The sequence below is a fragment of the Toxotes jaculatrix genome, chromosome 24 (assembly GCF_017976425.1).
Source record: "Toxotes jaculatrix isolate fToxJac2 chromosome 24, fToxJac2.pri, whole genome shotgun sequence".
Lineage (NCBI taxonomy): Eukaryota > Metazoa > Chordata > Actinopteri > Toxotidae > Toxotes > Toxotes jaculatrix.
The window spans coordinates 8,317,754-8,343,870 of NC_054417.1; the positions used below are offsets into that span (position 1 = coordinate 8,317,754).

The 26,117-nt window shown below is 44.0% G+C and overlaps 1 protein-coding gene across 4 annotated transcripts in view; it reads left to right on the plus strand.

Moving 5' to 3' along the window:
- Nucleotides 1-877: 877 nt before the first annotated feature.
- Nucleotides 878-26,117, plus strand: part of zeb2b (zinc finger E-box binding homeobox 2b) — an 89,533-nt gene continuing 64,293 nt past the window's right edge. For 2 of the 4 annotated variants that reach the window (XM_041032429.1, XM_041032430.1), the window contains exons 1-2: nt 878-1,291; nt 2,543-2,681. In XM_041032429.1, the coding sequence (XP_040888363.1) occupies nt 2,609-2,681 (73 nt within the window). In that variant the 5' untranslated portion in view covers nt 878-1,291; nt 2,543-2,608. The remainder of the gene's footprint in view (nt 1,292-2,542; nt 2,682-26,117) is intronic. The other 2 variants (XM_041032431.1, XM_041032432.1) reach the window with 1 other exon arrangement.

A 26,117-nucleotide genomic window follows, 5' to 3' on the forward strand; every position in this document is an offset into this window, starting at 1 on the left:
AAATAAGCTGAGGCAAAAACTACAGGTTATTATTTTTTTGCGACTGTATGTGGTATTTACACGCATCCCTGTTACACACAGGCAGATCTACAGGCGTACTGATGCTGCAGGTATATTATAAGTAATAAAATAGAAATTATTCATTGTTACGCTTAAAAAAACACCTGAAGTGATTTACGCACTTATTTAACCTTTTTTTTTCCCCAAAATATCAAGACACAAATTCAGCTGAAGTCACTCAGAAACTCTACTTGTTTCCAAATCGTTTTCATCTTTCGCCAATAATTTTTCTAAAAACGTGTTAAATCGTAATAAAGCAAATGAAACCCCCTGATATAAAGTAAATTATGCCCAATATGAAGAAACGTTTATTCGGAATCGACACTAGTACAACTGTCACTACAGCTGGCTCAGTTTTAGCTAAAAAAGAATAAGGTTTTACACTAAATGACAATGGTCCTGGCGGACATTTTTTGCAGCGTAGATAAAAGCCGAACGTCCCCAAACCTTTTGCAGTCGCGGCCAATTACAATAACGAAGAATATGTGGAATTACCTCCCCGCCCCAACTCCTGCATCCTGCCGTATCAACTCTGCCGTTTCTGCAAATTAAACGGAGTGGAAATAGAAATAAAAAATATAATAATAATAATCCTTACATGATTGCGGCCGGCGTGGACGCGCTCCAAGTTTCTTCCCCCATTCTACACACACACACACATACACACACAGACACACATTCACACGAAGACAGAAAAAAACACACTGTCGCCTGTTCTTTGCTCCGCGTCGAAGCCCGACATAGTTGGTTTCACTCAAAAAGAGAAGAGATGGAGAAAGAGAGAGGAGAGTGAGGGAAAGAAAAGAGGAGGAAGAGGGGGAGAAAGGAGAGAGGGAGGAAAAAAAAACTTCACGTTCAACCCAGAAGATGCTCACGTTTGGCTCTCCTCAATTATCCCCTCCCGTGAAGATAGGTGGCGTGCGTTTCAGGGGGCTTCTCCTCTGTGTTACACGGCAAAGAAAAGGAGGTGGAAAGAAAAAAAATGTCATTAGAAGAGGCGTAACACGTCAGTCCCTACCCAGGTTTGTTTCCTGGAGTGGGTGTAAGACATCAGTTGTAAACCTGCCCTAGCAGGAATAGCGGTCCCTCCCTCCTCCCAACTATTTCTAAGGCTTTATTTCTAAGGCTTTATTATCACCGGTGGAAAAGGATCCGCTCACCGACGCGCTCCGGTATCATCCTTCCTCGCGACTCCTATCCACAAGACACCTCTTTACACCCCTAAAAGCAGGTATGTGCCTCCTCTCTTTTTATTTATAGTCTTTTTTTTCCCGAGAAAGCTTGGATATTAAACTTTCGTGCGCCCGCGTCAGAGTTGGAGCTCAACTTTGCCTTACCTGCACAGGTGGAAATAGGTGCGTTTGTTTTCCGTTTTTTCCCATTTTTTTACCTCCGTGATGTAGAGGCGTCCTGCAAGTTCCTGACAGCCGGGGAAAATGTGCGTTTTTGCGGGGCGTTTGGCGCTGCACAACACCGCTATCCTTGGGAGGAAAACGGCGATATGCATCCCGTTTTCCCTCTGTGTCTCTTCAGCCTATATTATATTAGTGCCTGTTTGTATCAGCCAGCTAAACGCCCAAGTGCCCACAACAAACAAAACCTCTTGTCAATATTCACTTACCCTAATAACGGTATTTGCGCTGATAAATTAGCTGGCGAACCGAACATCCCACACAGGCGATTTGAGCCTTATCGCTTTTGTTTATGCGCCATTTGTGCCTTAAAGATTTTTCTTATTGTGCGGAGTCAGTTGGCACATTTTAACAATTATTTCCCATCTGCTATTTATTAACTGTTGACAAGAGGGTTTGGATTTAGTTTATTAAACCTAGAAGTGCAATTTTCTCAGGCGAACCCAAGTGTTTATTGAAGTTATATGACTTTTAATCAGACCACACAGTGAAGGCTTATTCCAGGCTGAGGCTCATTCTCGCTTTTGCCGTCTACAACGTGTAAGCTCTGGATCTGACCCTAAAATTTTGACAGAAATTTGATTTATTAACCTGTTTCGCCTCCTGTGCCAAAGCCGGACTCAAAGCGCCAAAACGTGAGCAGATCCTGTCAGTTTTAATAAAAAATAAGTTAAAAGATTTATTTTCTTAAAAGTGACAAAAAATACAAACCGGATTGTGAAACTTTTCTGAACGAAATAACAATAGAGGGTCATGTTTTCGCTGCAGTTCTCACTGGCGAAATGAAATGTGGTTTTCCTAATAAGAGAAATTATAATTCCTTCCTCCTCCTGCTGTTTGCTTTGCTGTTAATGCCACTAAGCTGACAGCCGATCAGCTGAAAATCAAAATTAGATGGACACGGATCCCCTCACCGCTCCTTCTCATACTTTCACCCACGGCTCTTTTTCTTTTTTACAATCTGTCCCTCCATCCAAGTTACATTTGCAGTTTCTCGTCTGCGTCCGGCGCAAGTGGATCTCCATACTAATACCCACATTGTTGGTGCTGCTGTGTGTGTTTCCCGTCAGATATCAAGCTGAAATCAAGGAATCGAGTCCATGCGAGCTGCCATCTGATCCCACACACACTTATCAATGAAGCAAGAGATCATGGCGGATGGCCCCAGGTGTAAGAGGCGAAAACAAGCCAACCCGAGACGGAAAAACGGTAAGAAACTCACGGGGGAGACAAACCAAGCAGTCGGGGGGTGGGTGGGGGGATATCTTTGGATGCAAGCCTGGTTTGAAGGTTTCCATTGCGGTTCGGGGATGTGTGAAGGTCCGCGGCTGGTGCGCATATCTGCCTTCCCCTTTTACGCAGGGATAAAGGGACCGCTATCCGGGGGTGAAACTGTGCGTAAATGCGTCCGTGTTGCAGCCCCACTCGAGCCTTTGGAATCTTAAAAAAAACAGCGGTTTAAAATGTGTATTTTCGGGGGGTTATTTCAAGAAGGTTGCGAGGAGGTTAGTTGGAAACTTGTGGATGTTGGAAAGTTGGAGTGTAGCGGTGCCGGCTGGTTTCTCGCCGGGACAAAATCCGCCATGGGGGGACTGTGTAGCGGTCACTCAGAGCATCGGTGGCTGGAGCAGACTCACGCTGCGCGGTGTAAAAGTCCAATCTTGTGACTTGAGTTTTGATTTGCTTTAATCCACGCGCTGGCAATGCATCAGCCGTGATGTTTTTTCTCTGTATGTTGGCCCTTACATCTCCTCTGTGAAGCACATTTTCTTGTAATTTACCCCCACATTGTCGCTGTTTTCCGGGACAAGCTGAGTGGGGAAATAATTCACAGGAGATGGCAGTTGGTTGTTGGCACAATTTGTAAACCTGTGCGTTTTTGTTTACCTTGATCACCAAGTTTATTGGAGTGGAGCAATCGTATATAAATAGGATGACATGTCCGATAAATGCTGGACATTAATTGGGTCTGGACTGGAGTGCTGGAGGTGGAGATTTGTTGGTTTTCTTTCTCCATTTGACTGCACACTTTCCCACAAGAGGCAAATCTGCAGTGACATTTCCTGGCCCCGTTATTCCTGATTATTCCATATAGGCTCCAAACACACTGGCGAGCTGAAGCAGTGTGTGTGAAATATCGAGGCTGTGATTCAGCTGCTCAGACGAGGCTTTTATTTGCTTTCTCCACAACAGTTTTTTAATCTCTGCCCCCACAGGTTATTTATCTAGATCAGATTTCATTTATTGATTTCATACAATCAATAGCAGACAAGCATTTTGTTCCACACTAAATAGCACACGGGCACAGCAGTGGAGCTGAAGATTTCCAATATATATATATATATATATGTACATTTGCAGTGTTCATACTTAAGAGAAAAATAGAATAATAAGACACATTTAGAGAAATGACAGCCTGTTTAGCTGTGGCCACCTGTTTTGTAAAGGGGGAGTGAGAGGGAGAAAACCAGTCTTGGCTTTTGTACCAAATGTAGCATTTGATAAAATAATATTAGCAAAGCAAATATAATTTTCACACCCTTAAACTTGACAAGAGACGGCAAGCTTTGGCAGAGTGTGTAAAGAATATTTATATCTCTAATAAAAATGTAGTCACTCTTTCATACAGGAGAACGTACATTTAAGGAAAATAGATTTTATATCATCCCAGGTTTAAAATTTGAAATTTGAATCCCCGTTTTTTTTTTCTTTCTTCCATAACAACTAGCTCTGTCTGATGACCCCCGCCACCCACTACCCCCCCCCCTCACCCCTCCACCCCCCTCCCCTCCTCACCCTCAATCCTCCCCCCTGGGAATGCAGAGGCTTATTGAGGCTTGGCCACTCTCCCCTCTCTGTCTCCCTGCCTGTCTCTCTGTCCTCTTCCTGCCTGGCTCTGTGGAGGGATGGTAGGGCAGGGCGAAGCGTGTGACAGCCGGCAGGACAGACTCTGACTCCTCCAGCAGTAACTAACAAAACGCCTTGAATGCACCGAAAAAAAAAAAGAAAGAAAAAAAAAATGCTGCGCGCACAGACACACACAGAGGGGTTTTTCTAAATTTTTTTTACCAGATGGAGAGCGAAGGCACCCAGACTCCCTCTTTCTTCCCTTAACTAACAAATCAGATGAATATACACAAATCTGAAATATGTACAATTACTGCTAATTTCGCTGAATGGCTTTTAGAGGTGGTGGTGTGTACGCGAGCATGTTTTGATGTAAATTATAATCTGCTTGCCACCTGTCATTATTTTTGTTTAAAAATGCTAAATGTTTTACAGCTGGTTTAGTTTTTATGTTTTAATTAAGCAATTGAGCCTCAGTCTGGTTTACATTTTTTTGTCTGATATATTTTTTTTTTCATGTAATGCACGCTCACAGATAGAATAACTGGAATTGTTAGGATTATTTTTTTTTCTGCTGCTTAAAAATGGATGGGGCATTTCAGCATTTGTGCCAATTAGTATTAATGAGGCATTTGCTGGCTAAGTTGTCTAACCAATGACATTCTCATCCAGATGACTGTTGGCCTTCAGGGTTGGAGGTGCTACTGTAGCTTTACTCACTCACTGCCCAGTCTGTCATGTGGTATTTAACAACAGTTCATGACTTATCCCCTCCTCATCCAAACCTCCTGCTCGGCTCTGAGAAGCCTCTGTCTCCCAGCTGATAGACTCAGAAATGGCAGAAATATTTAAAAGCAGCAAAACCTGAGTAATCTTTTTTTTTATTATCATCCTGTTCCCCATTGTTTAACCGCTAAAAAAGAAAAAAAAAAAAAAACCTTCTCCTCTGGTGTGAAACTTGATCTCGGCAGCGTGAAGTGTTTGAGAGTTTGGCCCTCGCCAGGTGTTGCTTGTCACATCCAGCTGTGAGCGCCCAACAGAAAAGAACTCGCACACCTGTCCTTATTTTCTTATTACTCAACCAGCACAGGCATCAAGAACATGAAAAACAGAAAACTAAAAAAAAAAAAAAAAAAAATCTCTCGGCTCTGTATTCATGTTGTTTTTGATTTGGATGTTACACAGACACTTTGCATCAAACTGTGGCAGCTTTTGTCTGAGGAGAAGATGAAAGAGGAAATACAGATGTTGCTTTATTTTTCGCAGGGTGTTTTTCAGCGAGCGTTTGATTCTGCGTCACCCGGTTTTCGAACCATTTTTGATTTTTCTCCGTACCCCAGATGACATTTGCGATGTTAGGACATACCCTCGGAAATACACTGATTACATAATCTGAAGCAGCAGCAGCAGCAGCAGTAGAAGAAGCAGAAGCAGAAAGACGAGGCCAGTATCCCTCTCTCTCTGCGTCTCTGTCTGGCTGCTGGAGTTTGATATAATAGTCTGAATGTGATTATTAAGGCTATCACAGATTCACGCTTAAGGTGGAGAAAAAATAGGGAAAAGTGCATTTGTGTGTGTATGTACGTGTGTGTGTGTGTGTGTGTGTGTTGGGGGGGGTAGCCTTGCTTTCAGACCCAGACAATGCCAGATTTCTGCCAGTCTAAACAATTTGTCCATCTCTATTATTCCTCTGCCTTTTTAAAGTTGTGTTCGAAGCTCCCGCAGTAGAGAATTGTGGGGGGGGCAAGGTGCTCCCTTTCTTCCTCTTCTTTTTTGCCCCCCCCCCCCCCCCCCCCTCTCCTCTATCCACCAACCTCCCTCCCTCCCTCTCCTTCCTCTCCCAGATTTTCCCTTCTCAAGGTAGGGGCAGTTTTTTTTTGCCATCGTCACTGAGTGGGGGGGGGGGGGGTAAGAGGGGAAGAAATTAAAAAAAAAAGGGGGGGGGGGGCATGTTTCGCAGGGCGCTCGCGGACAATTGATTGTCAGTGGTAATGTGTTTCATTTACATGTTTATACCGTCAATAGTGGCAGGGGGTTGTCCACCGCGCCATTCACTGCTGCCATTCCCATACGGGTTGGCAATTGTGTGGAGCAGCCAAAGCAGACACCTTACACTCCTGATGGATTTTTTTCTTTTTTTCTTTTTTCTGTAGGAAGAAGCAGAGAAAAGTGTTTAGCGGTGCATTCATGTTGAGGGAAATAAGGGATTATTTTGTTTAAGCAAGTGAAATAATTACTGTGAGATATTACAGGGGCCGACAGGAATCAGTCTGCTGCTGCTGGGTTTGGGGGTGGGGGGGCCCTGTTGTGTTGTGCTCAGAGTGTCGTGGTGCACAGACCCCCAGATAGCCGGGGATGATTCTTACTGGAGTATTTTTATAACGTCGGCCTTGCGGTTGAATCAAAATAGACACATTCCAATTACTCCATGTAAAACAGCGAGCAGGTTTCCCTCAATGCAGGCTAATAAGGAGGCATATTTGTCCTGTCACAACTACACATTGCACTTTGGCATGCTGCGTGAGGCCTTATTATTTTCCGGAGCGCACGGTAGCTTTTTGCATCACTTGATTTTAGTTATATATTTATTTATTTTGAACTCCCTCTCCCTCGGCTGCAGTCGTCACAAGCTAAATATATCCATCTGCTCGAAGTGTGTGAGTCAAGTGTACAATATAGCCAAGCACATAAAAATGAATGGACTTCCCTTACAAGATCATTGTGCTTTTCGAGCGTAGCGTTGGTATATAGGAGCAAAAGGATGTTCCCTTTGGGTAATGGTGTCAGTTTTGAAAGGAAACATTTTTTTTCACGGGATCAGTTTTGTCACAGGGCCAGGAGTGTTTGCAGTTATTGTAATTCACGTGATTTCATTTTATTTTATTTTATTTTATTTTATTTTATTTTATTTTATTTTATTTTATTGTGCGTGCATGTGTGTGTGTGTGTGTGTCACAGAGAGATACAGTCAGGATGCAGTCATCGCAGTGTGATATCTTCGGCTTTCAAGCTGATATGTTATTCAACGAAATCCTCTAATATGTGCTTTCCACAAGGAATTAAATCAGGAATGTAGCTGAGCAGCAGCATTTCCACACACACAACAGCAACACACAAGCACAGTTTTTTTCACACTTTGATAAGGCAGATAAAAGCAAATAGCATGGCTTGTGGCTGTTCAACACCCCCCCCTCACTCCCAACACACACACACATACACTCACACACACAACACACTAAAAAAAAAAAAAAAGAAAACTAATGATCATCTCAACTCCATCCTGGACACTGGACAGAAAACTTTCATCCATCCCTCCTCCTCTTCCCAAAAAAATAGCCAAGAAACATTTTTGACACATTTTCTCCCTTTTTTTTTAATATTATTCCCTTTTTTTTTCATTCTTCCTTCTTCGACCGCCCTGCTTGTGTGAAGATATTTTTCGCCTGGCGGCCAGAGAACACACACTTGCAGAGGCACCGCGAGCCCGGACCCCTGACACCGCGGGTCTTTGGAATGCCTTAGGTACGATTTCACTTTCGCTCACATCAATGCTGACCTGAATGCCTTTCATATCTGATCCGCCGTGTCTCTCCTGGTAAACATCCCCCGGGGGGAGAACAAAGAAAGGAGCTCCTCTTCTTCTTCTTCTCCCTCTTAATCACAATTCAGCCCCTTTCGCCGCCAGCAGCAGGGCTACACATTTGCATTCAGCATCAGAAAAGGGCCTGAGATGAAAAGGGGGGCGAAAAAAAAAATGAGAGCAAGAGAGGAGAGGAGGAAAAAAAAAGAAGAAGAAGAGGAAGGGAAAAATAGGGAGAGAGGCAGAAAGGGGTGGGTGGATGGTGGAGAGAAATAACTAGGGTGTTTGTGGTTGTTTGTTGGTCGTCCCCTGGTTACAAGCCTTTTATAGCCTCCCTACTCTAGAAGGGACCCGGGCCCCTCCTGACAGACAGATAGTGTTACGAGATGGCATGCCCACACTATTCGTGGCCAGTCACACTTAAGAAGAAGAAAAAAAAATCCTGGCTGCGACTGATTGGATTGTGCTTTAAGGAGGCGATAAGGGTCAGGAGCAGGTGTCTCTACGATGCGCTTTTATTTTTCTTCCCTTGTCTGTTTTGAAACAACGTGCTTCTAAAACTTCTTAGTATCTTTGAATTATAAAAAAATGAAAATTTGCCAGGACACTTTTTTAAAAAAAATTTTTTTAGAGGGGGTGAGAGCAGGTGTGGTCAAAATGAGCATTCCCCGACTGTCATCATTTAAAAAACCAAGTGAGGAAAAAAAATTTACTTTGCATCCACCATGTCCACTTATGTAAATATGCACAATGCAGTTTATCTGTTGATTAATCAAACGAGTAGCAAGATATCTTTATCATCAGATTCCCAGGCTGGATGTATGCAAATCTTAAGCAGAGATGGGGAGATGGGAGGGAGGGGGGGGCACCACAACTCTTTAAATGGCATCATGTGATATGGATTCCAGTTTTTCTTTCTTCCCTTTCTCTTTCTTTTCATTACCCAGAACTTTTTTTTTCTTCTTTTTGGTTAAGAAGAAGGATTATCGGTACACCTTCCCTCCCTCCTCCTCCTGGCCAAGCTGCGCAGGATTTAGGCAGATTTACTTCAGCAAACACCTTTGGACACTGGGAGAAAGTAGGAGTCTGTTTGCAAAAGGGGCCTTTTGTTCCGAGAGGTTCTGGATAATGCCTTACCAGGCAGCCATGATATTAACCCGTGCTTTGGAGAAATGGGGTGGAGGTGGTGGTGTTTTGTGTGTGTGGGGGAGTTAACTCTTTGTATGGTAACTCTTTGCTGTTCGTACATTCCCTCGGCCTGTTGTGCGACCATGCCTCCGTCTCTTGCCTTTGTAAAAACTGCTTTAAGCTGAATTGCTCGTGCTTGTTTTGGCAGCGTAAAATTCCTGTGATTTTTGTGATGGGACATATTGGTTTGGGAAAGCAGAGCTGCAGAAGTTGCAGTGTATTTGGGGTGATGCGCGCTCACACTCACACAAAAACACACGCACACACACACACACAGAGCAACTGCCACTGCCAAGAACGATGAAAGCGAGAGCGGTGGCTGGGATCCGTTGCCTGACTAACACCGAGGCATGAATCAGCCAATAGTGAGCCAACTCTGCCCCTGTGACTTCCCTTTATGTTTAAACGGCAATAATGATGGATCGTCCAAAACAATGTGGTGACACAGGCGGCAACGTGGCATTCCCTGCGTGCTTTTGGCCTTTAATCTCTTGCATTTTGTTTATGCACCATAAAAAAAGAAGGCTGTTTTACATGTAAGCAAGGCCCAGTTTTTAGTGCATGGTTGCTGAACTGTTGCTGAACTTCTGCTTCTTCCCCAGAAGGACTTGCCTCAAATAAAAAAACCTTTTCTTCTCGCCTTTTAGACACTTGAAACTATAGCGAGAGCCCTGCTGTGTGTGCTTGAGATTTTAAAGTTGTGAGTTATTTGCTGTGCAATGGGTCAAGGATGCAGCGTAGCTTGAGTCTGTCGCTGCATCGTATGAGGCTGCGAGCTGTCTTGGTGACGCGGCGGTTGTCAGAAGTCTGGGTCGCTCGGACATCGACAGCTCAGGACGGTGTGAAGGAAGCAGAGATGGAGAGTGATGGAGCAAAGGTGACAGACTTAAAGGTGTTTCTGGCGGCGGCGTTCTGCCTGTCGAGCTCTGACCCACCTCCCTCCATCCATTCATTTTCCCTTTCTCAGGATTTGACAGGTCGTATCAGCTCGTCACATTATGTTGATGTACGCCTGTTCTGCGACACGCTGCTCTAAGTAAAGTTGCAGTGCAGTCAGATGTCTTTCTCCTGCTTCCCTGACTTTATTTCATGCCTTTTTGCTTGTTTTCTTTTTTTTTTTTTTAAACCTCTGAGCGTCTTCCTCTCATCCTTTTGTTTTCTCTGTTTTCTCCTTTCACTCCTTGCGATTTTGACAAAAAGCAAACACAGAAATTGAAACTTCAGTGGTCCGGCAAATAATTGCATGCATTTGGACTTTTCATTTACGTGTGTACACTCTTTACCCTAAGCCGGCATGTTTTATGCATTGCGTAGGAGGAAAATGCATTTTGAAATATCATGCCTCATTTGAGTCTTTCTCAAGTGAAAATGCAAAGTCTTTATTTGGCCCATCCGTTCCGTCTCGTCCTGCTGTTTGCACTTATTCAGTTGTTGCGCCGCGTCTCGCCTGTGATTTTCGACATTTTCCACGCGTCGACTTTTCCCATTTGCGAGGGAGTCTGGGTGAGACAGACGACAGGTTGCTGAGCAGGTGTAAACTAACATTTAGATTTCATAATTAAATGGCAGGGGGGCAAAAACAACTTCAAAAACACCTTCTTTTTCCTAACAATGGTATGGTGTGTGCATGTGCAGCGTCGTCTGGATGCATGAGAGAGGAGCTTGGATGGCAACTGTGCCACCAAATTAAATGTAGTTTGTAAAGTAGCTTCAAGCCAAGCATGCCTTGCAGATTTGCCTCTTGCAGTGTGCAGATATACTCATGTACAAAGGATATTTTCAGAATTTTACTGTTTTTAGTTTAGAGACGTATGTTTTTTGTCCAATGCAGTTCAGAAAATTCACTTATATTGATTAGAACAAGGACTGACTTGTCAAATCAAATCTATTTCCAAAGCGCTTTTAACAAACAGGATTGTGTGCTAATAGTGCAGCGAAGGAACAAATAGCAGGTTAAATCACAAACACATCACAGCTGGTTCGAGCGTGTGTGTGTGTGTGAATGTTTTCCTGCTCTGTATATGTGTGTGTGTGTGTGTGTGTGTGTGTGTGTGTGTGTGTGTGTGGGACTTATCACTGCTGTCAGCCGTAAAGCAGGGCACAGCTTCATGACGTTTCTGTGGAAAAGGAGAAAAAAAGTAATCACCTCAATTGCCCATTAAAATGATTTTTTCTTCCGTTTTTTTTTTTTCCCCCCCTTTTTGCGGTAGCTGCTTCAGAGATGACACCTTAGTGCAAACAAGTGTTGAAAGCAGCCTGCAGTTTTCTGCTCTGATGTCGGCGCCGCTGATCTGCAAGCGACGCTCGCTGCCACATGTGCGCGCGCACACACATTTAGCGAAACACACACACACACACTCTTTGATGTATGTTTGATTGTCGGGTGGAAGAGCTCTTCTGGCAAGGTCACAGTCGCATGGAACAATCAATAACAGATCACCAGATTAAGGCTCGGTGACATCTGGAAATCTTGGCCTTTTCCACATACAACTCTACACATTTCGCAGCTCACCGTCCTACCTTTAACTCAGGATAATAGAATATGCTATTTGATCAGGGCTCGCTTTCTTACTGTAGTTCATTATTCAGAAGGTGTCCTGCTTCCCTGCCACCTAAGTGCAACCCTCCCCTCTCGTTACCTTTCTTTTTTTTTTTTTTTTTTTTTTTTTTTTTTTGTGTTAACGAGGACATGTCTGCTTTCGTGTGTGCTCCGGTTTCCCCTGTCTCGTGTGGAAGTAAATTCAGATGTGTTATCTCAATTTAATTGCAGCTGATTGCCAAGCGAGATTAGGACAAAATTAGGTCATTTTGCGGTTGCACAAATTTCACTCACTTCCACGCTTTCATCTCGGCGTTGATCAAGCACCTTCTTAACCGGAGGTTGCAGAGAGAAGAGGAAATGGTCAGAAATTACACTCTGGTCTCGTTGTTATTCAAACATACATTTAACCTTTGGCAAGAGTGAGTCAAGGACAGCTAAAACATGGAGCTGGGAGGGGGGCACATCTTCCCCTTTAAATGTGATCTGCGCTGGACATGTGTAGCAGAGTCGGCTCTGGTAAAAACTCTGAGAGGTGAGCTCACGTGTTAATGGGTTCTGACTGGAGAGGGAGCCCCCTCCCCTGAACGCCTCGTGTCCCGTTGCTGTCAAACACGAATGTCAAACAAACACCTCCTCAGGTAGCGGGGGGATAATCACACCGACAGGCCTGTCCTCAGCCTTTCTGACATGCAGGGCAAACGGGGGCTGAGGCTACAGTGGAGAGGAGCTTTCTGTAGTTTCAGGCTGCAGTTTGGGTCTGGGTTTTGGGGCAAGGTGGACAAGCAGGAGGTCAAGGATTTAGGGAAAGTGTGTTTAATACATGACAGTAATTTGAAAGTCGTGAGGGCTGGAGGATGGAGTTTGACAGGGGCAGGCTTTCTGTGGATGTTGTTGTAGTTTTGGTTTGAGTAACAGAGCAATCCAGGATTCGGTTTGGGTTTGGAAAAAGCACTGAAGCAGAATTTTGGGGGATATATGCTGTGTGATTATTATCATTATCTCCTTTTTAGTCATGATGAGGTGATAAAACTGAGGCTTGTGTGGTTGTGGCTGTAATTTGCTGTTGACGCCTTATTTTTTTGGCCTAAAGATGACTGATGGGACTTAAGTTATGGCTGAATTTGGTTATGGCTGTTATTCAAGCTGGATTGCTGGAGTGAAGTCCTGGCTGCAGAGGGTAGGACGGGTATTTCCTGACCTAGAAACCTTGTGGAAGACGACTGAGACTGGGTTAGATATGGAGACTCAAGCTCAAGACCAGGCTGTGACTCATCCTGAGCCACAGCCCGGTCTTTGGTTAGGTCAAGGCTTTGTGACTTACAGGCCTGAGGTTGTTTTTTTACATCACTGAGGGTTTAAATGTTTAGTATATTCTTAGTGATTTTTGTTGTGGTCTTTCAAACTTCTCCAGGGAGTGGTTATAAAGTCAAGGATGTGCCTCAGTCTTTTTTCTTGTGTGTCCGTGTTGTAAAACATGCAGAATTTGTTTGTTGCTCCATCAAGCTGTTAGGTAGATGTAAACATGTTAAGCCAGACTTTGACACCAACATATTTTAGAAAATTGACAAACTCAAACTTTGCCCTTTTTGTGTAGCCCTCCAACCCTTTTCCCCTACGTCTAGTTCCATCCATCCCACCAGCCAGTCAGTCATGTAACCAGTCATCCCACTCTAATTACTTCTCCCCCACCCAAGGGAAGCTACTTCCTTATCGCCTGGCCGTCTTGCTCCGGCATTCCTGAGATAAATTCCCCACCACTTTGTTATTCTTACTACTTAGGGGTATTGGAATTAGCATGGCCATCAAAGCAGACCTTGTACTCTGCCTTTTTTCTCACAGGCCCCCTTTCGACCTTATCAGTGGTCATACATTACAGCCGGGCATAGGACGTGCCCACAGGCTGCAGAGGTGAATAACGGACAAAGGTATCGAGCCATGTGTCTGACATCAAAGACTCTGAGGGATGATGAAGCGATGCAAATGTGCAGCTCGCGGCCCTGTACTGTAGCCTGGCCTTTTTTTTTTTTTGGACGTGCAGGTACTTCAGGGCTGCGTGGTAAAGGATTCATCAAATTGCACTTTGCGGTCCAGGTAGCTGCAGCACATGTGTCCTTTCATACTCTGTGTTTGTATTCAGCAAAAATGGTGTATCAAAGGGCTCCGCGTGCTGCCAGAAAGCTGTCATTTACACACCAAGTGAGTTTCACAACCTTTTAGGCGCTTCATACCTGTTAAAACCTCCGCTTGGCAATTTCAAACACGCACAAGCATCCCTGGGTAAATAATCAGCGCGCCATTCATCCCCACTTTTTTTTTTTTTTCAGATGTGTGGGTTTGATCGCGACCGAACCCTCGCTTCCTTCCTTCCTTCCACTCCGCGCTGCATGTTTCCCAACATGGTTTATACCTCAACAGCAAGCAGACGCCGCCTTATAAACTGGCAATCACAGTATCCCTAATGTTATTACTTTTCATAATTAGTTACAGCAACACTCATTCCACGACTGGCGGAAAGGAGTATTCCTTAGTAATTAAGGTAATGAAATATTCATTTATGCTACCTTTTCAGCAGTCTCACAAATGAGCCAGCCATGCTTAATGTCCGCCCTGCCTCTGATTTTATTATGATGGCAGACTGGCACATCTGCAATTAGTACTCGCACTGACAGTTAGCGTTTTGCACGGGGCGGTAAGCAGAGGGAGGTGAGGTGAAGCGGCAGAGAGTGGGTGCACCCTGGTGCGAGTACACGCCCCCTCCACCCGCCCCCCCCTTCCTCCCCCAGCACCCTCCACTCCACTAACCTTGTCTTTTTTTGCCCCCTTTTTTTTGTTTTCTTTTTTTTTTTTGTTACCTTTATCTCCTCCTCCCCCGCCGTCTCCTCCCCGAAGGAGAGGTTACCTTTTCCCAACGGTGCAAAATCGACTTGACATAACTGTTCATCAGTTTCAGTCCCTCTTCCACCCCCACCGGCCCCCCCCCCCTCTCCTCCCTCCAACTCCCCACCTCACCCTGAGGTAGTTTGCATCAAATCAGGCCCAGTCAAGCTTCAAGTGGAAATTGGCAGGCCAGAACCTGACAGTGGAGGAGAGAAAGAGGGAGGGAGAAGGCAACCGAAAGCAGCCAATTCACGGCACTAGAAGCCCGAACTACATCCAAGATGGTGATCGTAAGGTCAAGTTTTGGGGTTAAGTGCTTATAAAATCAACCCTAATTGAACTGGAGAAGATACTATTTGCTTTTTTTCCCCAGGTTAGACTGAATCATATCAGTGTGAATATAACTAATAGTTTAGATTTTTATTGCCCGCCTGTGGATCTGTGGATTTCTTGACCATGGTTGCAATTTAGAGACCAAATCACAAACTGCCAAAAATTCTTACTCTGTTTTAGATGCTCATCAGTATAATCACTGTGAGGCTGACACGAACAGTTTTTCTCCCACTATGAATGTGAAAACAATCCATGCAGCATTAGCTAGAAGCCCTGACTTGTAAGTTTCTGCCAGCAGATAAATATTTTTTTTAAGATTTAAGAAAATAAAATATGCAGAATTCTTAAGATTATGACCAGCTAAAGTGTCTTTTATCAGAAAGTCACCATGAATATTAATTCCCATCTGGGGGAAAAAAAAGTGGGTGAAGGGGACTTTAACTGCTTTTATTTTGGAGTTTGCAACATATTTTTGCAAGCCTTTTATTTTTTTAAGAGGGCACCGGACGGCGGAGGTGGGCGGCGTTACGGCTGAGCATTTATGTGCCATCGATTTGAAAATGGCTGACACCAGCAAATAGTCACACATGTTCACCAGGCAAGTGCACATCTGCACACGCACGGACAGAGACACACACGCACACAGTGTCACACACAAAAATGTACACATATACTCAGACATATGCACATTTGCACACATGCAGAAACGCACACATATATATACACAACAACACATAGCTCTGTACATATATATATCAAACACAGATGCACACGTGCGCCACACACACTTCACACACATGCTAATTGGCAGACAGACAGGTCACAGCAGACGCAGATGTGCCGTTTCTTTCTTTTTTCTTTTTGTTTTTCCTCCTGAACCTCGCCGTGGCCCTCGGAGGGAAGCAGATAAGGACTTTGTAATGAAACTTTTAGTGAATCTCGCTGCTCCAGTTCTGTCGCCGCCACGTCACAAAGCTCAAAACTCTGTGTCCCCCCCCACCCCACCCCACCCCACCTCCCAACCCTTCCTCACAGCTGCCATATATTCTTATTAAGGTTGTGTGGGAGTGGTGAGTTTTATTGTGTTTTTATTCATTTCTCTTTCCCTGGTGACTGTCCATAGGCATATATTTCAGCTGTCTTTGACCCTCTATCAGCCTCAGAGGATTTTGACACTTAAATCTCCTTTTCTTCACGTCCATATCTCTTTTTTCTCACTGTCACACCTTTTCTCTCCTTTATCTTTTCTTTCTCTGCTTGCATCGTCTGCCTTCCCACTTTCTTTGCCACCTTCTACTTCTTCTCTCCTTCTGTCTTAATCTTTCTTTTCCCTCCCATCTCACCCCACCCCACCCTCATATTTGCTCCCTTCCCCCCCCTCCGTTTTATTCCTTCTCTCCTCCCTCCCTCCCTGTCCTCAGCTATGCATGTGCTCTGATGGGCTGATGGCCATTTCGACAGGGCAGCATTGAGGTAAAACGGTGTGACGGCAGAGTTTTGTTAAGCCGAGAACAAAGGCTTGGAGATGCCGGGCAGAGCCATTGTCCCGCGCCCATATTGGCCTTGCCACAGTTTTGCAGGATTTAATGCTCTGTTTACCTCCAGCCAATCGCCACTAATATTCAAAGGGGAGCTTCTTCCATTTAGACGCACCTCAGGATGGTTTAAGATAGATCCATAAAAATCTGTCAGAGCTGTACTCTGTGAAAACACTCTTGGCTGTTTTCTTTCATATAAGAATGCACGTTCATAGCTGAAAACAAAATATCAACCAAGGCCTGTAGTTGTCTGCCATGTTGTAGGTGAAGATGGGACATATTTTATTTTTCTCAAGCAACTAACTCTAACACTTTGTTTACATCCCAAAGTTTTTCGGTTCTGTATTAAAACTTCAGATGACGCCACTTTTAACATTTTCTTTTAAAATCTTGCAACTAATCTGGATCAAAATCCCCGGAGGCTGAACTGCAAAGACTTTAGTCAAACCTCTGCCCCCATGGTTATGTTAAAAATGACCAGACCAATTTTAGACAGCAAACCCCCTCAGTAAGTGTCTGTCACTGTGACTGGGAGAGAGATATGAAACAAGTGTGTGTGTGTGTGTGTGGTGTGTGTGTGTGCAGCACACACAGAGAGAGAGACCAAAAGAGTGTGTGTTTGTGTGTGTGTGTGTGTGTCTGGTCCATTGGAGTTCCCCTGCATGGTCTTTGGGCAAACTGAAAGCAGTGCTCAGTGGGATTAGAGAATGAGTGTTGCTGGGGGTGGCTGAGGGCGGTGGACAGAGCACAGGAGGATTCTGGGAGTTTTTTCCTGCCCTACAGCAGGCCCTTTGCAGTGATCTCCATAGGTCTTCTATAGAAGAAGCCCACTACAAACAACAGCGGTTGTTTAACTGTTTCCACGGGGGTGTGTATGTACATCTGAAAACCCTCAGTCCTGATCGATCCTGATAGAACATTTCTGGAAATAAAATCAGAAACAGCCTCTGGAAACTTAATGTAGCATCACTTTAACTTCAGCTTGAGTTTTTTAGCCGTATTCTCAGTATGTTTGACTTTAGACATTTCAGAATGAACTCCTTAAAAAAAAAAAATAGTATTTGATTAAACTTCTTCAACATCAGTTTAAACTTTTTACCCAGGACATGGGACTAATACATGGATGTCAAGTCATTTCACCTAATTTAAACAGGCTCACTCTCCAGTTTAACAGGCTCGTACTCTGGATAAAAGTCGCGATGCAAAGCTAACGTAAGCTTGTTGCGGAAAAACATCTCGTATTAACAGCTGAAGAAGGAAGGAAGGAAATCTGCCACAGCGGTGTGTTTTTGTTTTTTACTGCAACAGTCACTCTGACATTAACATAAAAGCAAAGTTTCAGAGAACAAGGGGCAATAAACACAGTCGAATGCGCCGTCATCGAACCCAATGATATTTTCACGAGCACATAAAGATTATGAGTCCATTCCAGTAGCACCCATCTGTGCTTTCATTTGTGACTATATGCTCAGTAGTTAAAGGGGAGTCTGAGGAAAGAAAGGGGATGACTTTCATTTGGCTAAATAGTTTGTTAAGGTCAAAAGAGATAAGATGACTGTAACAACAAGCCCTAAAACCTCAGGGGGATTGACAGGCGAGGTGGTTGATGACAGTTGTTTGGGGGAAAAATCAGCAAAAAAACGAGACTTCCTGCCAAATCCTCTCCATGTTGCTGTGGCGATTAACGAGTTAACTAAATGAAACCATTTGTCAACAGACAAACTCAGTCTATCCAAACCCTTTCTGTTGCTGGTTTCCCCCTTTTTTTTTTTTTTGGCAAAACAATTACAAAATTACAGTAGATAAAAATTGAGCAGCGGCGGTATTTATGCAATCAACATAACGAAGAAACAAAACAATTTAATGTGGAAAAAATCATCATTCATCTGCATTATAATTGCTTCTCTTTCACATCTACGGGGATGGTTAATTAAAATTGTGATTAAATGCGCCTGCACTGTCTAAGATGTCTTCCCCCTAAACAGGTGCTACAGAATTTAAAAGTAAAGAGAAAAAGCTAATTAGCATTGGAAATTGAGAAATTGCCTGCAAGAATCGGTGTTAATTTCAGTCACTGATGAGGTAATTTATAAAGGGGGAGCGCCGAGGAGTGTGTGCAACACGAGAGATTGCAACACGACCCCCCCTTCCCCCCCTCCTCCTCTCCTCTGCCCCCCCCCCCTCCACATCTCCACATCCCTGCTTTCCCAGCATGCAGGTGAAGCTGTTTGCAAAATATTGAAGCTATTTGGTATTCTGTCTTCGTTAGGAGTTCATCTGTGCCCTCACAACAGCTAGAGTAAACACCCAAGACTAAATAATGACATATAAGGGCATTACACAAACACACAAACACACACACATACACCTTTCCCTTCGCAGAGATAAAAACAACTAGAAAAAGCACCAGCAAGTGCCAAGACGAGGAATAAGGCAATGCATGTAAGTCATTAGGAAGTGGAGGTTTATCCAGGTGTAAAAACACATATACATGACTCCAGTGTTCAATGTGTCTTCTGGTTTTGTTGGAGAAAACCCACACATCTGTGATTAAAAAAAAACCTAAAATAATAACAACAATAATGCTAAATTAGCTATTGACTTATTCACAGCCTAGTCGTTAAGCTTGCAGCAGCTAGTTCAACACACAAACGGCGGTTGTAAACTTTTCAGTTCAAGTTAGGGAAAACACAGCATCAAAATTGCGGTGCCGTGGTTTTTTCCTATTGGACTCCGATCGGAGCGGAGCCCGCCGCTCAGGATGTTGGCTGCCGTCCTCTGTCCTGCTCAGAGTTTCCAGAGACTTCACAGATACTGCTGATCTTGACTCTCATGTACGCTTTCCCTAGTAATTACCTGTCATTGTCCATCATTATAGTTGGCCTTGGACAAATGTCAGGACTGGAACAAGACGCAGCCAAACTGTTCCATCATGTTATGAACTTGGCCTCAGCTGGGTCGCAGCTCTCTCTGAACTGCCCCAGTGATCTGTCTAATGGATCTTGTTTATGTGTCTAATCTTGAAATGTTTGCATCAGATGCCTCTGTCCATGGTTCTTCTGTGATTCATTGGCTCATAAAGCTGGTAAAGTGGCCTGCAGGGACAAAAATGTGAGGAGAAAAAAAAAAAAAAACGGCAAAAGCACCTTTCCTGATTTGTCACCGGCGTTGATTTTGGAGGAACTTCAGTGGAGATGTCACTGACGCTGCCGGCCAGAGTTTTTGCACAAATTGCCGGTGAGGGGTGGCGGACAGGTGGTGTGGACGGTTTGAGCTAGCAGGCCGTAGGTCATTAGGCTTCCTGTGGAGGCATCCACCAGCACAAGGTTCAGAAAAAAAAAAAAGGGAAGGAAAGCCAATTTGCTGAGACATACTCTGCCGACCTTTCATCATAACTGGGACCTTTTTCTTTTAGATTAAGTCCAGTGAGCAGAACCCGGCCGCCTGTCAGCCCGTTAAGCCCAACAACCCCCTACCTCCTCCTCCTCACTTTTTAACAATCGCCTCTCTCACTCAGCCTCAAAGCTCCTTTAACTTTCTACAGCTGCTATGTGACAAATCATGTACTTTACACTCTTCCTCCCCCCCTGTATCTGACACTCAAGCTGCTTGTTGCGCTGCTGCATTCATTGGAGTTTTGTCATCCCAAAACCTGACTTGTCTTGGTTTCTTTTTCATAGTCAGACATTCCTTACGTGCACCAGTATAGCTTTAAAGCCTCTTGGTGGTTGTTGTTTGGTTGGCTTGAGGTTTGGACACTTCCTCTGTGGATTTGGACAAAAAAAAAAAAAAAAAACATCCAAAGAAACCAGGTTGCTTTTGATGATAAATGTATTTGACTTCACTCAACAAACTATACCCACATAAACCCAAATGACCTGCTAAATGGTCAGCGATTACAAAGCTGTTCTGTGCAGCCAGACATTTTTCATTCCCGCAGAACTTTATTTATACTTTTAGTGGAGACCCCAAAGTGTCCAAAGATACCAAATGTGACAAGATAAATTTGGGGAAAATATGTATAAAATGATGCCCAAGACATCACCAGAATATTTCCATCTGATAGGCAGCTGTAAAAAGTGAACTTATGTGTTTGAGTATTTTGCCAAGTATAAGCCTCATATATCTGTTTGAAGTGCGATGATACTAAATATATGTGATTTATACATGAAGGAGAAATGAAAAACTGAAACCCAGAGTGTAAATGTGTCACTTGTTTACGGCAGCAAACAAGAATGAGAGCATGAAGAAATTTGTCCAAAGTCTTTCATGCATGTCACCAACAGCAGAGCTCCTATATGATTATTCTATTTTATGATTTTTTTTTTTCTCCCCTTCTCTCCTTTACATCCTCCCCCCCCCTCCTCCCCCTCCGAGTCACTCCGCTGAACAGGTCAGGCAGTAAGTGACAAGGTATTTCGTCGTTTTGTGAACCTTTGCCAGACTGATTGTTCGGTGCAAGTGTAGTGTAACTGAGCCGCTTGTAGCTCGCCGGAGTGTGGAAAATAAGATCGAGGACTGATTTTTTTTTTTCTCCCACTCCCTCCCTCCCTCCCTCCCTCCCTCCCTCCCTTCTCCCTCGCTCTCTGTCTCTCTCTTGGTTTTACCACGATGTGAGATAGTAAAATAGATATCTAGTGGCTCAGCGAGAGCTCCTGTGCGCCACCGTTGCTGTCGCTCTTCATACATTTCTGTTCCACCTGACAGCTCGCTGTATTACTCCAACATTTACACTCGCACCGGTTTGACCCGTGACCACTTGTAGCCGCCTATTATGCTATTACCGCCCAGACACTAGCCATACTGACTCCTCTGTTTTCACCCAGGTTATGAATGTGAGCCATCCCTGTACTGCCAGCACGGGTCAGAAACTCTTTAAGTTGTCGACACGTTTCTGCACCAGTGACACCAAGACAAATTCAGGTTCTGTTTCTGGTTATTCCTTGAAACCAGCTCGTGTTTCTGGTCATTTTATGGACTCCACTAAATCATGAGTGCACACTGAGGAAATCCCACTACCTACAGAAGAGCTGACTCACCGTGTAAGATAACAAAAAAATGCAGAAAAATTGAAAATATTTCTGCCAGTTTCCAATAGTGAGTTTAGTTTTTCCTTGAGTGTAAAGCACGAGATAAAAAAAAAAGTAAGATGTTTTAGGCAAAAATTATTTGATAGATTTTTTGGTTTTGGGTAAGATGCACATTTTTATCAAGTCAGCCTTCTAGTACTAGACTTGCCTGTGCATTCAGTATAGGTGACCACATTGGGAAATGAACCCCCAAAGCCTAGTTGAGTTAGTGCCATGCTCTTCCTAACCAGCTACTCAGAGGCACAAAGCTGTGTTTATCTTGTAGCAGACGGGGGAAACCTCCTGTGTGTAGTACTGCAAACTCTCCATTGTTTATTGCTTTAGGTGTAGTTGGGAGAAGAGAGTGTATTTGTCAAAGAAAATCATCCTGTAGCTTGTAACGGACTCTCTTTGTGATTTATGTTTTTTTGTTTTATAAAATCAGAGGTAAAGTGGATTCAACAAAACGCCTTTTTTTTTTTTTCAGCTGGAATCGGAATTTATGTTTATAGGGCTTTAACCAGGATGTGATGTGATGTTTGTGTTGATGTAGAGGAGGTGGTGGAATTGCAGTTTATAGGGGTAAAAGGGATTTCAACAACTTCAAAAACAAGCCAGAGTGAAGCAGAGGAAAAGCCTCCCTAAAACCCTCCGGGAGAGACTCATACGACGACACCAGGGGGGGAGAAAACAATCGCTAATATTAGGAGGGGAGGAGGGACACACACACACACTCTCTCTCTCTCACACACACACAAACAAACAAAAAAAAAAAAACCTAGAGTTTGTTTATGTGCACATAATGCGAGTCTGTGCGCCCGGTGAAGCGCCGCAAATGGGAGAAGTATGCGTGGGTTTCTCAGGTAACAGGATTACGTGGGCACATAATTGATCCATTTGGGGGAAAAATGACAGGGCTCTAAAGAGGCCTCGGCTTTGGAAATGGAGTTTATGAAACAGGCATTCGTAAATTCAAAGGAATCAATATGTCAATTTTATTACATCTCTGGGCCAGATGGGCATTAAAGGCACAGCTCATCCCTCTGCTTCTCAACCTCTCTCTCTCTCTCTTCTGTCATCTCATTCGCGGGGTCTCTCCATCACTGTCTTTTCTCTATTTCAGTTTTTCTGCATCTTTCTCTCAGTTGCTCTATTCTCCATGTTTTTTCACTATCTGCAAAAATCGTATGACAAAGGTCTGTAGCCCCCCTCACCCTCTGTTTATTATTGTTTCTTTCTCAGTCTTGAGTCTCTCTCTGTCTTGCACTGTCGTCCACACTCGGTCGACCGATTGTGAAAACCCCGACAGCTGAATATTTCCTCAGTATTGTCCTTGCAGTTGCACTGTGGTTATTCTGGTGATTCTCAGCTAGTTAGATTTATAATCTGTCCCCGCTTCTTGATCGTGACTTGTATGTGTTACCTGTTAACCAGGTGAGCAGGAGTTCCTGAGAAGGTGGGAGGCTTGCTAACTTTACTTCCTGCACAGCCCCTCAACAGGCTGATGCCATTGTTGTCCAGATGGTCAGTTTTCTTTGTCTATGCTAAATCAAGAGGTCATCGACTTAAGGTTCATCCAGTCTTGAGCTATCTCAGTTTTCTAGTGTCAAAACTGTCATCATAGTGTGGACAGAGGGTCAAAACAGAGAAAAGACATGTCTTCAGATGTGTGGACTTACTTTTCTCCTCTTTCTTTGTCTTAGATTCTTCTCTCTCTGCGTCCCTCAAACTCACTCTCACTCTGCTTTTCCTCTTTGTCTACAGATGAATGTTTGACAAAGGTCTCCCACTGTCTCCTTGTCTCTTTCCCTCTGTCATTTTTTTGCCTCCTGTTATCTTTCTGTCTCTTGCTCCCTAATTCCTTGTCTCTCCTCCTTCCTGTCTCTGTCTCTCTCTCACAATCTCCTACTACGATGTGTATATTATCAAGCTGTACTCTCTATTGCTCTCTCTGTTTGTGAGACAAAGGTCCTCAGTGGCCATTTTGTTGCGATGTGTGTGTGTATGTGTGTGTATCAAAGGTATCAAATATCCCTGTCCAGGCAAATGTATCAGCTGAAATATGTTTGTCAATGCAGCTGTTGACTCAACACTATTATTCTTAAGAAAAAAGCCGTTTAGAAAAAGCGTCAAGCACAATAAACAGTTCCAAAGCTCAGCCAACAGTCGAGCTTTTAAAAGGCAAAAACAGGGAGAGAGAGTGGGTGGGTGGAGGGTTTGGGGGTGGGGGGGGGGGGGGGGGGGGGGTGGCAGATTAAGCATTCTGCATTTCCCTCACTAAAATATTCACGTTTCATTTAAATACAACGGCATCCCAGGCAAGATTTAATTACCATCCAGCGCTATAATGCAAATGAATAATGCAGCAAAGACTGATGCAAACGGATAGAAATATAAGACTCCATCGCTCGATAGGTTGAGGGGAATGAGAGAGGGAAAAGAAGTGGGGGAAAAGGAAAGGGAAAAGGTTAAAAAAATACCTCTTGATGCTCACTACTTAGTTGGACTTCTGAAAGAGAGAAAGAGATGGACAGGAGAGAGGAGAGAAGGAGAGGAGGAGGGGGAAGTAAAGGAGTTAGGGAGGGAGGCAGCAGCACAATTACGAGGCCCAGCTTCCCCGGCGTTTGCCAGGATTTTCCTTCTCCCATTCCAGTAGTTCATTTTTGGAGTAAGTAAATAATAAGAAGTTGGTGATGCTTGCATTTTTAATTCCACCCCCTCCCCTCCCTGCACTTTTTTTTTGTTCAGTTCACTGACTGACATCTGCTATCAATGCTAAGCAGGTGTTCCCGTGCAAACAGACGTGCCCCTGTTTGTGTTTCGCCATCCCCGCCACCGTGCACCCAAATGAGCAACGTGATTAAGAATCCTGTAAATTTTTGAAAGGAAACGGATGGCTGCCCGGCTAGAACGTAATTACACCGCCGCCGACATCCGCAGCTCACCGCTGCAGCAGCCAGAGCCAAAGCAACAGCAGAGAATTAATAATATATAATGGCATCTTTCCTTGTAATTCATAAATGAAATAAAATGAAGGAGGAGTAACCGCTGATAAGTTTTTTTCTTTCTTTCTTTTTCCCTCTCTCTCTCTCTCTCTGGGGGTGGAGGGAGGGTTGTAGCAGCAGTGGCAATTTTCAGAAATTGAGTCGAGACGATCATCTTCCGCGATGCGTTAACTCGGGGTGTGTGTAAGGGGAGCAGGGAAGACCGATTTCTTTCTTGCTTTCTTTCTTTTACTGTCTCCTGGTTCTTTTTTTCCCCCTTTTTAGCTCATTTATTTACTAAATGAGGCCTCTGCATATGTTCCTTCACTCTTTCGCTCTCCCTGTTTTGTCATTATCCGCTTTCACTTTGCTGTATGATCATACATGTATTCGCAATGGACAATTAGCTATGACATCTCAAGTGGCAGCTAACTTCCTTCCCTTGAACTTCAAAGGCAGTCGGCACATTAAGTTTGCAGTTTCTTCCTTTTTTTTTTTTGGCGTGTGTGTGTGTTGGAGAACGGGTGCAGTTTTACCTCACTGATATTTTCAAATGTGAATCCAAAGAAGAAGAAAAAAAGGGAAGGAGATGGTACATTTCATCAAAAACTGATTAGAAAATCAGTCAAGAAAAGTCAAAATGCTGAAACGCAGCTATGGAAGGCCACGAGTGAAAACAGGAGAGTACAAAGTATGAGATGAGGCTGAAATGTTCTGAGGGGGAGGAGGAGGAGGAGGGTGCAGATGGTAACCTCTGGGGAGGAGAAATGAGGTGAAAGGAGTGAAGCAGCAGGAGGAAAGAGGAAGGCAGCATGACACGCAGGCCAACTATAAACCTCTGACAAGACCAATTTTGACAGAATCCTTCCTCATGTAAGAGAAATATGATTGTTTTTCTGTTACAACCACCCGAACATCATAATCACTACAGCTGCCAGGTACAAAATAATCTTAGTTTATACTGTCTGACACAGTGATTCATGATAGAAACCTAATATAAGTGCAAAGGGACATTGTCAGACATGTTCTGGGACGACGGCTGCTACGCTCCACCTCCGCACAGGGATTTGTGGAGTTACCAGAGCCTTGTAATGCACTTTTCACCCAATTTGTATCCATTTCTCAGTCTGTATGGCAGTCTAGGCACCTTGGCTACTGTTTCCTCCCACAGCAGCTATTGATAGTGGCTGACAGACATTGTTTGGACAGTGAAAGGTGCGCCTCCCTGTAAACGCTGGCTTGCAAAAGGGAGGCGACACTCCTCTCCTGTCCCCTCTAATCAGAGCCAGAGATGGTTGCATCCTCCCTTTCGGATACACGATAATTACCCTTCTCTGTGAACGCTGGGGCTTCACTCTGAGACGGGGAGGGACAGACGCTGACAATTATATTAGGGATGTGTGTGTTTGTTTCTCTGTGTGTGTAAATCCCTGTACATTGCCTTGTAGCTACCTTTCCCCTTGCCACAGCTGAAAGAGTTAGTCCGGAGCTCATGATATGAAATAATAAGGTGTAGTAATGTGTGCGGCTCCCGGCTCTAGCAGGACAAGAATGGTTTTTGTCTGTATGCTATCTCTATAAAGAACTGCTGTGGCAGAGATCAGTGGGTTTACTGTATGTGTTGCTCAGTGGGAAGAACAAGGCGCTAACACAGCCGGGGTGACAGAGTTCAGGTCTATTTGGGAGA